The sequence below is a fragment of the Silene latifolia genome, chromosome 11 (assembly GCF_048544455.1).
Source record: "Silene latifolia isolate original U9 population chromosome 11, ASM4854445v1, whole genome shotgun sequence".
In the NCBI taxonomy this organism is placed as follows: domain Eukaryota; kingdom Viridiplantae; phylum Streptophyta; class Magnoliopsida; order Caryophyllales; family Caryophyllaceae; genus Silene; species Silene latifolia.
Window position 1 is genome coordinate 72,220,171 of NC_133536.1, and position 12,713 is coordinate 72,232,883.

The 12,713-nt window shown below is 39.4% G+C and overlaps 2 protein-coding genes across 2 annotated transcripts; both read left to right on the forward strand.

Annotated features, from left to right (window-relative positions):
- Nucleotides 1–7,586: 7,586 nt before the first annotated feature.
- Nucleotides 7,587–8,066, forward strand: LOC141613545 (uncharacterized). The gene has a single exon (XM_074432282.1). The coding sequence runs from the start codon at nt 7,587–7,589 to the stop codon at nt 8,064–8,066; it is 480 nt and encodes a 159-aa protein (XP_074288383.1).
- On the forward strand, nt 8,063–9,695 carry LOC141613546 (uncharacterized). The gene is made up of 3 exons (XM_074432283.1): nt 8,063–8,350; nt 8,529–9,053; nt 9,141–9,695. Exons 1-3 carry the CDS (start codon nt 8,063–8,065, stop codon nt 9,693–9,695), a joined length of 1,368 nt encoding a protein of 455 aa, XP_074288384.1.
- Nucleotides 9,696–12,713: the final 3,018 nt, after the last annotated feature.

The following is a 12,713-nucleotide window of genomic DNA, read 5'->3' on the forward strand; positions in this document are numbered from 1 at the left end:
TCTAGCTAATTACCCTGCTAGGATTAGGTGATTCGATGGACTATCGTTAATTGCTAATTAGGTTATAGATTTGTCGTTGTTGTTTAAGTCTATGTTGCTAATCACTGCTATAATTGTATCCTGCTAGTTGAGTCGACACAATTAGCCTTTTAATTTTGGTAAGCCATGACCTAGACCGGAAGGTTGGAAGGGGTGAGACCTGCAGTGAGCATTAGGGCACTTTAGTGAGGGCGGAAGCTAAGCTATTAGTGTTTTAGGGCGAATTGAGACCGGAAGGAGATATTCGTTGCCCCTTAGACCGATACAACTGACTGATCTGTGACCTCAGCTGCAATTGACTGGTAGTTATTGATGACCCGACATCCTTGTTCCCTTTTCTTATTGTCAATTTCTCTTGTCTTTATCTCTCTTGCCTTAGTCTCTTTAGTTTAGTTAAAACAACCAAAACCCCCACACCATGACACTAGACAGACCGAGTAGACAAGTGAATAGTGACCGCCTCCCTGTGGAGATCGACCCTACTTACCGCTGACTTCTGTTAGTAGTATCTAGGTATTTATTTTTGGTACTGAAACGACGGTATCAAATTTTGGCGCCGTTGCCGGGGAGGCAACTATTTATTTATTTGTTTAATTTTGTCTGTTTTTAGCCTCAAGGGATTTTTCCCTTGAGGCCGTTCTACTCTTTTGATTTAGTGCTGTTTTGATAGGCCCTACAGGTCCTACCTAGACAGTTCTAGGTAAAAGATCGTCAAAGGGAAGACTTGAATGGAAAATTATTGATACGTGCATTTTATATAGTCCTTTTTGGCCTTTTTATGCACGTATTTCTATGCTATTATCATAGTTTTATGCTACGAAATGCCCCGAATACGCTACTTTGGTTTGTTTCGTTATATTTGCAGGAATGGACCAGAAAGTAGTGAAATCAAGCCTTTTACCGTCCGTTTTGCATGCATTTGGAGGAAGAGTGAATTTGGAGCGGAAATGTAGCTGTCTTGGGATGCGTGAAGCCGTTTCGGGAGCTAAAAGACAAGTCAAAACTGAAACTAACGAGTTTATGGGCTGCTGAAGTTAGATACCACTCGATCGAGCACTTTACTAGTCGATCGAGTGGTTTTGGATGGAATTTTAAGTCGATCGAGTACAATATATGGTCGATCGAACAGATTCATATTAGGGTTTAGTCGATCGAGTACTTATTTTAGTCGATCGAGTAGTTTGAGCTTGAGTTTACTCGATCGAGTTGTTTTAAACCACTCGATCGAGTGGAATCGCTTATGGGCTCGGGCATTTTAGTTTTATTTCATCATTAGGTCAAATAAAATCGTCTCCTCTATAAATAGAACGACGACAAACACATTTAGGGATCTCTGATCATTTTTAATACACCGTTTTCGTTACTTTTTGCTCTGCTTCTCATTTTCCGGATCTTTTCCACTGTAACTTTTTTTCTTTCCCTTTTATCTTTTATTTAGTTAATGCTTATTGTTCTTCTACCCTTTATTCTTGTTCTTTATTTATTTATGTCTAGCTAATTACCCTGCTAGGATTAGGTGATTCGATGGACTATCGTTAATTGCTAATTAGGTTATAGATTTGTCGTTGTTGTTTAAGTCTATGTTGCTAATCACTGCTATAATTGTATCCTGCTAGTTGAGTCGAAACAATTAGCCTTTTAATTTTGGTAAGCCTTGACCTAGACCGGAAGGTTGGAAGGGGTAAGACCTGCAATGAGCATTAGGGCACTTTAGTGAGGGCGGAAGCTAAGCTATTAGTGTTTTAGGGCGAATTGAGACCGGAAGGAGATATTTGTTGCCCCTTAGACCGATTAAACTGACTGATCTGTGACCTCAGCTGCAATTGAGTGGTAGTTATTGATGACCCGACATCCTAGTTCCCTTTTCTTATTGTTAATTTCTCTTGTCTTTATCTCTCTTTCCTTAGTCTCTTTAGTTTAGTTAAAACAACCAAAACTCCCACACTGTGACACTAGACAGACCGAGTAGACAAGTGAATAGTGACTGCCTCCTTGTGGAGATCGACCCTACTTACCGCTGACTTCTGTTAGTAGTATCTAGGTATTTATTTTTGGTACTGAAACGACGGTATCAATTATAAAGGTATTCCTTCAACTAATAGTACTTTTATCTCCTAAATTATATAATCTATGTTTTTTTTGGGTTATTTGGTGAGAATAATCCAAACAATTACTCGTATGCTCAAATTAATCCCAACTATATTTTAACTCATATTAACTACTTGTGAGTCATTTTTCTTCTACTACACCAGCCCTAATTGTGATTGCTTATTCCCAGTAGTCTTATTTCATACAGAGTTAGCCTTTTCGCTCCAGTTTCATGCCTTTTCCTCTGATCTGAAGCTAAGTCTTATTTCATACAGAGTTAGCAATTATTTTTTGTGAGGGTATAGTCAATGTTGTGTTGATTCGGCATTTTCCTCTAAACAGGTTTTACTTCTTGCTATGCTTTTGAATCTTTAGTGGTAATGTGAATAATTTGGTGTTTGATATGGGTTTTGATTTGGTAGTGGAGAACACAAATTCAATTCAATAACAATGTGTGTTCACTATTTACTTTCTTCCATTTTAGACTCCAAGCCTGAGTTATTTTGCCTTAATTTTGTGTTTTGGCATTCATGTTTTAGGCGTTAGTATTGCAGTGATGGCATTCATGTTAGCTTTTTTTAGCTAAACTAGGGTCAATTTCTTCAGCCTTGTATTGAACGTAAGTTAAGGAACCCTTTCCATTGATTAATGGTGGATGAGAAGACTAGTAATACTATTTGGATTATTCTCATCAAATAACCATTTTTTTGTTGTTGTGGGCTTATTGTATATACGTTGTAGTTGACATAAATTAAATATGTTGGTATGTAAATAATTATAATTGTGTTTTTTGGTTACTTTGTATGTAGTTCATGATTAAAGCTCTGAAAACATACTCGGTTGAGCAAATTGATGAGGTGCGGGAAATTTGGGCTAAATATGCATTGGAGTTTAAGGCGCAAGTATTTGATGGCAACGTCTAAAGTAATTAGGTTGATCAGATAGTTTATGTGATGGTTTGTGGATGGAGAAACTTGTGTTAGTGCGTGTAATCAAAAATCAATCGTTGATAGCTTGTATTTTGGAGGTTCAAACTTATATGGTTTTATTTGGTTGGATTTTAGAGTATAATGGCAAGATTTGCTGGATTTTTGGAAATGTAGCCGAATATAATATTAAGCGACTATTGTCGTATAGAATATGAATGAAACAATTTCCTTTTCAAAAATATGGTTGTGTGAAAGCGTATGGATATGTACCAATATTGTGTGCAGGCTATATTTGTAAATTAGCCTGAAATTGATTTAAAAAATGGGGGCGGAATTGATTTAAAAAATTGGCGCAAAAAACCTGAAATTAGCGTGAAATTGTAGCGCGAAATAGATTTCAAAAATTGGCGCAAAAAACCTGAAATTGGCGTGAAATTGATTTCAAAAATTGGCGCAAAAATATATAGAAGATGGTTGTATGATAAAGCGTCATTATCCAAAAGAAGACGGTTCTGACCTGTACTCGTTCTCTTTGAAAATCAAAAGAAGACGGTTCATTTAGACAACCGTCCTGCTTTTACAAACAAAAGAAGACGGTTTGACTTTATCTTAACCGTCCTCTTAGCCTACGAGGACGGGTGAATTAAGGATAGTTTGTTTAAGTAATAAGGACGGTTTTGAACCGTCCTCTTTGTTGATTTTTGTAGTAGTGCTACCTGGATCCCACCCGAGCGCAGAGAGTCGCCTTTAGTGCCCCGGCCATCGTCTGTGCTAGTTAGGCCTTGATGGCCACATCTTCGACTCGGTACTTGAGTTGTGGTGCCATTGCCACCCGTTTAACTGAGAGATTGACTAGCTTTGAAGCCACTTCGGCTCTCAAACCTATGGTCCCGGTTGTGCCCACTATGGACAGGGCTTACTTTATCGACCAGAAATGGCTGAGGACTTTGGAGGGTGGTGGGTTAGCTTGGAGGGTGTGGGGTATGAGTTGGATGAAAGTACTTGACACAGAGCACCTTCATCTGACTAAGCCTTTGACCGCGGTGGTGGTTGCATCGGACTCAGATGACGATGAGGCCGCCCCTACCCGATAGTACTACCTGATACATGAGAGTCTTTTGGAGGTGATGCCGGAGCCGACCAGGGGAGACCAGGCTAGACTTAAGGACCAGGCACCTAGGGTGGGGAGAGGTCCCAGACGGGTAAGAGAGAGGGTTGGTGAGACTTAGCCAGTGCAGCCCATGCCTCCGCAGTACCAGTATCCCAGCTACCCTTCCTCTTTTAGCTCCGAGATGCAGGTGAGTGAGCTCACAGAGAGCGTGTCCAATGCCTGAGTGCTTCGGAATCTTCATGAGATGGCATACATGTAGGGCATTGCGACCAACCTGGCCCAACCAGTTTCGTGGCGAGGTGTCGGGAACGATAGTGGAGTCTTTCACTTCTACGGAGTGGCTCAAGCCACGTGGGGAGTCTCGGAGAGCTATCCTTATGGATGTCTGGTGCCATGGAGATCAGGAGGCGACCTTGGTATAGGAGCTACCGCGGGAGGAGGCACATCTGGAGCCGGCACATCAGGTGAAGGATGAGGAGATGAGGAGATGGAGAAGGATCGAGGTGGCGACCTCCAGTGATTGCTTCTTGTTGTTGTTGTCTCGTAGACTTGTGATACTTGTTTCTTTTGTTTCTTCATACATTGGATTTAATTTTGGTTTGTAACTGGTCATAAGGCCATATTTTGTTGGATTGTATGGACTCGTAGTGCAGGTGTATGATGTCGAGGTGAATCCTCGGAGTTTGGCTATGATTTTTCACTTCTTGTTGGCGTTGGGGGGGGGGGGGGGATGACCGACCGACCAGTGGATACTCGATCGAGTGCCGTCTACTCGATCGAGTACCTGTTGGGTGTGACCAAGAATATGTAATGACCTCTTGGTACTCGATCGAGTACGCGTTACTCGATCGAGTAGCCTAACCCGGACTCGATCGAGTGCCTTCAATTCGATCGAGTATCCCCTGTTGAACCCTATACTTAGTTCTTTTGAACTTGTGAGAGGAATTGGATGCTCATACCTTGTGTCGTGTTTAGTAATCATGCTTTTATATTTTGTATTACATTACATGTGTTATCAAGGTGGTTTATGTTAGGCTCATGAGATGCCATGTTCTTAGCTAATTGCTAACCCTTCCAAACGGTGGTTGAGTTGTATCGTCGTGAATGATAATTTTGAACTAGATATATGTGGCGTAGTCATGTTACAAAACAAGTAAATATTATTCCCACACATTTGGTTTGATGCCGCTGCATTTCATGAACTCGTTCTTCATTTGTTTTCCCGAAGTATATGCACATGTATACATATTATTTAAGTAATGTCAATGAGGTACTATGATAGTTGTTCGTCTCAACGTATGTTAAAATTGTTTCGTAATGTCAAGATTGCGTGGAGTTATCATTTCGTGTAGTATTTGTAACTCGTCTTGAATGTGAACTTCGGGTACGAAGTTCCTTTTTAAGAGGGGAAGAGTAATGTCGCATGAGGAAAAATGACAAATTATGACAAAAATATCATGTTTTGAGTAGAATGTGGTAAACGTTTATTATATTGTACTCCATTTTGTTGCTTAAAATTTGAATTTTGGATTATGCGAAGGTAATGTACGTGGTTGTTAAGTGAAATTTGTTAGGTAATTTGAATTGTTACATTGCTGCGTACTATGAATGTTGTGAAGATGATTTAAATGAATGTCGAATCTATTGTTGTATAATTGACTGATAATTTACTATACATTGGTGATTAGTAATTAATTGTTATTAATGATTAATTGTTAGATGAGTAAATAGAATAGTTGTGCCAGATGAGTATGACATGTATGGTGTATAGAATTGTACAGTGTTAAAATTCGGTTAGTAAAGTTGAAGTAGTAGTTGGTGTTAGTGTGTTTCTCGCGTGTGATATGTGGTTGATGACTCGGTAGAAAGCTGTATCTGATGATCATGTTTGCACAGGTAGATGATGATGATGAGTGGTGGGCGTAAACAGATGCGTGGTATAAGGGAATGGTTGTGTTGTTCTTGTCGGGATGAGTTGGCGTCAGTTACCTTAGGTCTTCTTACACCTTGAGTTGTGGGGGACGATGAGTTGAACTTCGGGGACGAAATTATTTTTAAGGGGGGAAGACTGTAATACCCGCGCTGTTAGGGACCTGTTGAATGTCGTTGCCTGACCTTAGACATAGATCTAGACCTTTGGAAGCCTTAGGAGTTCAACCTTGTGACATAATAACCCTTGAAGTTTAGGAAGCTCGATCTAGCGGAGGCTACTCGATCGTGTAGCTCAGTGACTCGATCGAGTCCAGGCCACTCGATCGAGTAAGTCCCATACTCGATTGAGTAGCTGGAGTTCAGCGGTGAAATATAAATCGTGGAATCGTGAAACCAAAATCATTTCATTTAATTTCTCCTAAACCTAACTGCCATCACATCTCTCTCTTTCACCCATAGTCATCCTTTTGGACCCTTTGTGAGTTGAGACATCATGGGGATGGGAAGCATGATTCAGGTAGCGGTCTTGTCGCCGGAACGCTATGAATAGGTATGTCATCATCATCATCATTGTCTTCTTTAATTCTGATTATGGTTGTGGTAGTAGTAATAGGGTTATCGTACTGTTTGTATTATGTGGTTATGGTGATTGCTTGTCGTCTTATGGTCGTAGGCGGTATTGCTGCGGATTGCTAAAGGTAGGTTTTCCTACTCAGTACTGTTGGTTGCCTAGTATGTCGATTGTATTGTTTACTTGATTTTAGTATGGTTGTTGGTAGTGTGGATTGGTTGTAGTTGGTGGTTGTGTGTTTGTCTCTGGTTCGTGAGGTGCGTCCTCGATTGAGTGGAGTCACTTGCGGGAGTGGCTTCATGCCCTTGATTTGCCCTTTGTGGAACCCGCCACAAATGGGATGTGCACATTAAGAAACATGGGTTTGCCCTCGGTATTGATGAGCATGGCTTAGGTGGGAACGGTTGCGGTCCCCCACTAGTGGTGAGGATTACTGGTTGCGGCCGTAATCTGGCAGGACTGGACCTTCGGGCAGTCATGGGAGTGTTGGTGATTGCAGGAGATGTTGGTTGTATATTTGTTGTATCTACCTTTGTGTGTTCCTTCAATTACTGACCTTGTGTGGTGTTGTTTGTGTTTTCTTTTTGTGTTGTGTCTGCCGTGATCCATTATGGTGAGGAGTCAGTATTAGCAGGTTGAGATATGGAGTTAGGTGGGTACTTTGGAGGGACGAGTCTACCCGAGTCATGGCGAGATATAGTATCACGTAGTTGATAGATGTCACCAGTTGTATCTTTTATTTTGTTGAGTAACTTGTAATAAACTTAATTGTTCTTTTATTGACGGTTGATATTTACTATTTCTCGGGCAACCGAGATGGTAACGCCCTTATCTGCTGGGTAAGGTCTTGTTAAGTATAAGTATGATAAAAATCTCCTTTTTGCCTAATGGGGCGTTCCTTGTTAGATTCCCAACCATGGAATGTAAGAATCTTGTGCTTCAACAGGGATTCCCTATCTTTCATAATAAGCCACTTGTAGTTAAGCCTTGGACTCCAGAGAGTAACCTCACCAAAGAGAGAGTTAAATCTGTGCCTATCTGGATTAGAATATGTGGTTTAGGGCTTAAATTTTGGGGAAAATCATGTTTGGAGAAATTAGCAGGTCTTGTTGGCAAATTTATTAAAACTGATGGTGCTACTGAAGAGAAAACGAGACTTGGTTATGCAAGATTAATGGTGGAAGTTGAAGTGGGGCAAGTTTTACCTGATAAGTTGTATTTCAAGGATGAAAAAGGAGTAGAAAACATTGTATTGCTTGAGTATGAGTGGAAACCAATTATTTGTTCTTTATGTAAAGGAATTGGGCATGGGCAGGAGATATACAGGAAAAAGCAGCCTACTGCACCTGTGGTGAAACCTACTACCTGGGTGTGGAAGCCTGTGCAGAGAAGATGACAGACTGGTGGCAATGTGGTGCCTGCTATGTTAGGGTAGCTCAATCTTCTTTACAATCTGTCATTACCTCTCCACCTTTTGGAGGGCCAGTATACCATAATTCGGCTCTAATTACACCAACTACTGTTATCACGCAAGTTATTAGACAAGAACATCAAACTGGAAATGGATTAGTATCACCTACAAAATCTTTTGTAGAGGCTGTTTCCAATTCACCTGGAAAGAGTAATACTAATGATTCTGATAAGAATGTGATAGGGAGACAGGAGGATCCACCAGGAACTGTTAGTAATGGATAGAATTGGAGCATGGAAAGTACGAGGAATAAATGGTAGGAATAAAAAGTTAGACGTCAAAAAGTTTATTTTTCAAAATAATATAGGGCTCTATGGTCTAGTTGAAACCAAAGTCAAATCTCAGGATTTTGATACTATTATCAATAATTTTGGCTCTCAATGGAAGGGAGTGAATAATAACTATTATCATCATGGTGGAAGAGTATGGATCATTTGGTTACCTCAGGTTTTTCATGTGAAAATTACTCATACTTCTGATCAGCTTATCACTGCTCATATTGATGAAATTACATCTGGTGACTCCTTTTTGTTCACTGTGGTTTATGGTCATAATGATGATGCTGATAGGAAAAGTCTTTGGGATCAGTTGAAGGCTATTCATGATACCTATAATGGCCCATGGGGAGTTTGTGGGGATTTTAATAGTGTGTTACATTTCAATCAAAGAATTGGACGTGAGGTTCAATGGGCTGAGATTGAGGATTTTAGAGATTGTAATCTAGAGGACTTAAGGGGGCAGGGGGCCTTTTTCACATGGAACAACAAACAAGATCCTTCTTCTAGACACTTTTTTCGACTAGATAGATTCCTGGTGAACCCTGCTTGGCTGGATAAATATCCTGATTCTCTGGCTGCTTTTCTTCTAGAGAGCTTCTTTGATCACAACCCATGTGTTTGCTATAGGAGGGTGGTAAGAGAGGAAAGGAAAAAGCAATTTTATTATTTCAATATGTGGAGAGAGGATCCTAGTTTCAAATACATTATTCAAAATTCCTAGAAGCAATCTATTTCTGGTACTCTCATATTTCAATTTGTAACAAGGCTCAAAAGCTTGAAAAAGCCTCTGAGAGAAGTGAATAGGAATAGATTTTCTGATGTTGAGATTGAAATAACATTCTTAGATTACTACAAATCTCTTCTTGGCACTAGCAAGCAGACTTTACCTGTCCACCTGCCTACTGTTAGGACAAGAAAGCTTGTTACTGACATTTATAAGACTATTCTGTTATCTACTGTGACTCATGCTGAGATTAAACAAGTTGTTTTCTCTATTCCTTCCACTAAGTCCTCCGGACCAGATGGATTCTCAAGCCAATTTTATAAGGATGCTTGGGATATCATTGGGGGAGATGTGATTAAGGCTGTTCAGGACTTATTTTGTACTGGAAAGATTTTGAAGCAGGTAAACACCACTAAACTGACTCTCATACCTAAGGTTCAAAATCCTACTAGTGTATCAGAATTCCGTCCTATTGCTTGCTGCAATATCATCTACAAGGTTATTGCTAAAGTACTTTGTAACAGATTAAGTGAGGTTTACCAGATATTGTGAGCTGTAATCAAGGGGGATTTATTAAGGGGAGAAATATTGTTGAAAATGTTCTTATTTGTCAAGATTTGGTGAGGCTTTATAATAGAAAATATGCTTCCCCAAGATGCCTAATTAAAATTGACTTGAGAAAAGCCTATGATACTGTAGAATGGTATTTCCTTCCTCAAATGTTAGATGCTCTCAATTTCCCAAAAAGATTCACTGATCTGATTATGGCTTGTGTTTCAACGACTAGTTACTCTCTTTCTGCAAATGGGAATGCCTTTGGATTTTTTCTGTGGAAGAGAGGACTCATGCAAAGGGACCCGCTCTCCCCATTGCTCTTCACATTATGTATGGAGTATCTCTCTCGAATTATTGGGGTTGTATCTCAACAAGATGACTTCAAATATCATCCTCTATGTGGGCCTCTGAAGTTAAATCATCTCCTCTTCGCTGATGATCTGCTTCTTTTTTGCAAAGGCACTGAACACTCTATTATGTGGCTTTTGAGGGGGTTTGCAACATTTTCTGCATCTTCAGGTTTGGAGCTGAATAGGGACAAATATGATATTTATTTTAATGGAGTGAACTCTGATTTAATAACTAATATCCTTCAAGTTTCTGGTTTTAAAAGAGGAGTATTACCTTTTCGTTATCTGGGAGTACCTATTTCTTCTAAGAAGTTGACAAAAAATGAAGGTTTGAAACTGATGGACAGAATAACAACAAAGATCAGAGGATGGGGGACTAGACACCTAATGGGAGTATTACCTTTTCGTTATCTGGGAGTACCTATTTCATTATCTGGAAGTACCTATTTCTTCTAAGAAGTCAATTCTGTGCTTACCTCTTTAAACTCATATTGGGCCTCTATCTTTCTCATACCTAATGGGATCATGAAGAGAATTGATGCATATTGTAGAAATTTTTTGTGGGGAGGCAAGGCAGAATACAAGAAAGCTCCTAATGTGCAATGGGATACTTGTTGTCTACCAAAGGAGGAAGGTGGTCTGGGTATAAAGTAGTCAAAAAATTGGAATCGTGCTCTGTTGGGAAAGTATGATTGGTGGTTGGCTTCAAAAAAAGATCATTTATAGGTCCGTTGGGTAAATCATGTTTATCTGAAAGGGGTGAATTGGACTAACTACAGTGCACCTTTGGATTGTAGCTGGTCCTGGAAGAAGATCACCCACACAATGGATTTTTTTAAACAAGCATACACGAATGGCAATTGGCTGAACTCTAACAATCCTTATACAGTTGCTGATGGATATAATTGGTTGAGAACTAGGGCTCCTAAGGTCCATTGGAGATTTGTCTGTTGGAATACTTTGAATGTGCTAAGGACTAATTTTATTTACTGGGCGTGGCAGCACAATAGACTGCTCACCAAAGATAGGCTCATTTGTATGGGGATGCAAGTGGACTCTATTTGTGAAGTGTGTAGGAATGATGATGAGAGTCATTTTCATTTGTTAACTGGTTGCAGTTTCAGCAAGAAATGCCTGATCATCTTGCAAGATAGATTGCAGGTCAGGTTCCCTCTTGCTCATCTGGTTCAGTGGTCTGATAGTGGCAGGGGTCGATCAAAGTTACAAAGGAGGTATATAGGGGCTTGTCATATTTCTCTTATTTATAACATCTGGAAGAATAGAAATGAAGTTCGCATTCATCAAAGAATTGCTCATCCTGCAGTCATAGTGAAGCGTATAATACAAGATATTCATGGCAGATTACTGAAATTGAATAAGACGACTATGAGTGCAAAAGACGTTAGATGGCTGGAAATGATCAAAGCTTGAGTTTTTTGAAAAAATGTTTAGTTATAGAACTATACTTGTACACAAAAAGAGAGATGATTTTGTAGACATGAAAACTATGATGTAACCGGTTTTTTGATTTTAATATACTTACCTTTCACAAAAAAAAGACTCCTTGGTAGATGGGGGTGTTACAGTTAGCACCTCTCTTATAAGTCTCCTGAAAAATGATTTTTTAATAAGCTTATTGAGAGACTGTTTTAAACTTTTAAGAAAAAATGGTACTAAAGGTAATAAAATAGGTACAAATCATGATTAAAAACAAAATGGGTACATTTATTATATAAATAGGTACAAGATTACTATGTCACTGTGACACCTCGCGATAACGCGTCAAATTTAAAGCGGAAAATACGAGATTTTTAAAACCTTTAAAAGTTTAATGTGTGAAATCCACCATAAGTTATCAAACGAAAATGAAAGTTAAGATAATTAAGTTTTACAATTAAAAACAAAGTGCGTTGGGGAAAAGATATCCCACGAATAAGCACAAGCCTAAAGATAGGTGAGTCTAAGAAAACGATAACTAAAGTCCAAGGGTCAACGTTCTCGCTAGCTCACACGTCTTCCCCATATAATCTGCATCACGAACCTGTCATTCATTTAAACATGAACGCCACAGTCAGTGGGGAGTAACTCAGGGTTCTCCCAGCCACAATATGTCAAAATACAAGTAAGCAAGAACTTAATTAAACATATTGATCATGCATCATACTTGAATAATAATGAACAAGGGAATATAAACGATAATCATAATGAGATAGGCATAGTACATTATATTAAACATGCACTCGAGGGGGTAGAATAACTAAGTCAACCAATTTCATATTAACTCGACTCAACTAGTCATGTGAGATAAATAAATAGCATGGAAGACACGGATACGGTCGTTTAAATAAAAGCACGCATTTAGGGGAATCATAACATGGATAAGAGATTAGGCATCGAATCATATGAAGAAGGTAACTAACGGATCAATTAAATAGAAAGTACATGGATGGAAATCAATAGCCATTACTTTGAAAACCTCTTAACAACCATAGCACGGGACGTGGCTACTAATGTCACATTCATACTTATGGCTTGCATCTCACCATAAGAACGGATGGGAACATCGATCCCGGGGATCATATCGCAACTAGGGGTTTGCATCTCACCACTAGTATCCGATAGGACCAAGACTCTCACAAACAATCATATAAGACGTGAACTCTCG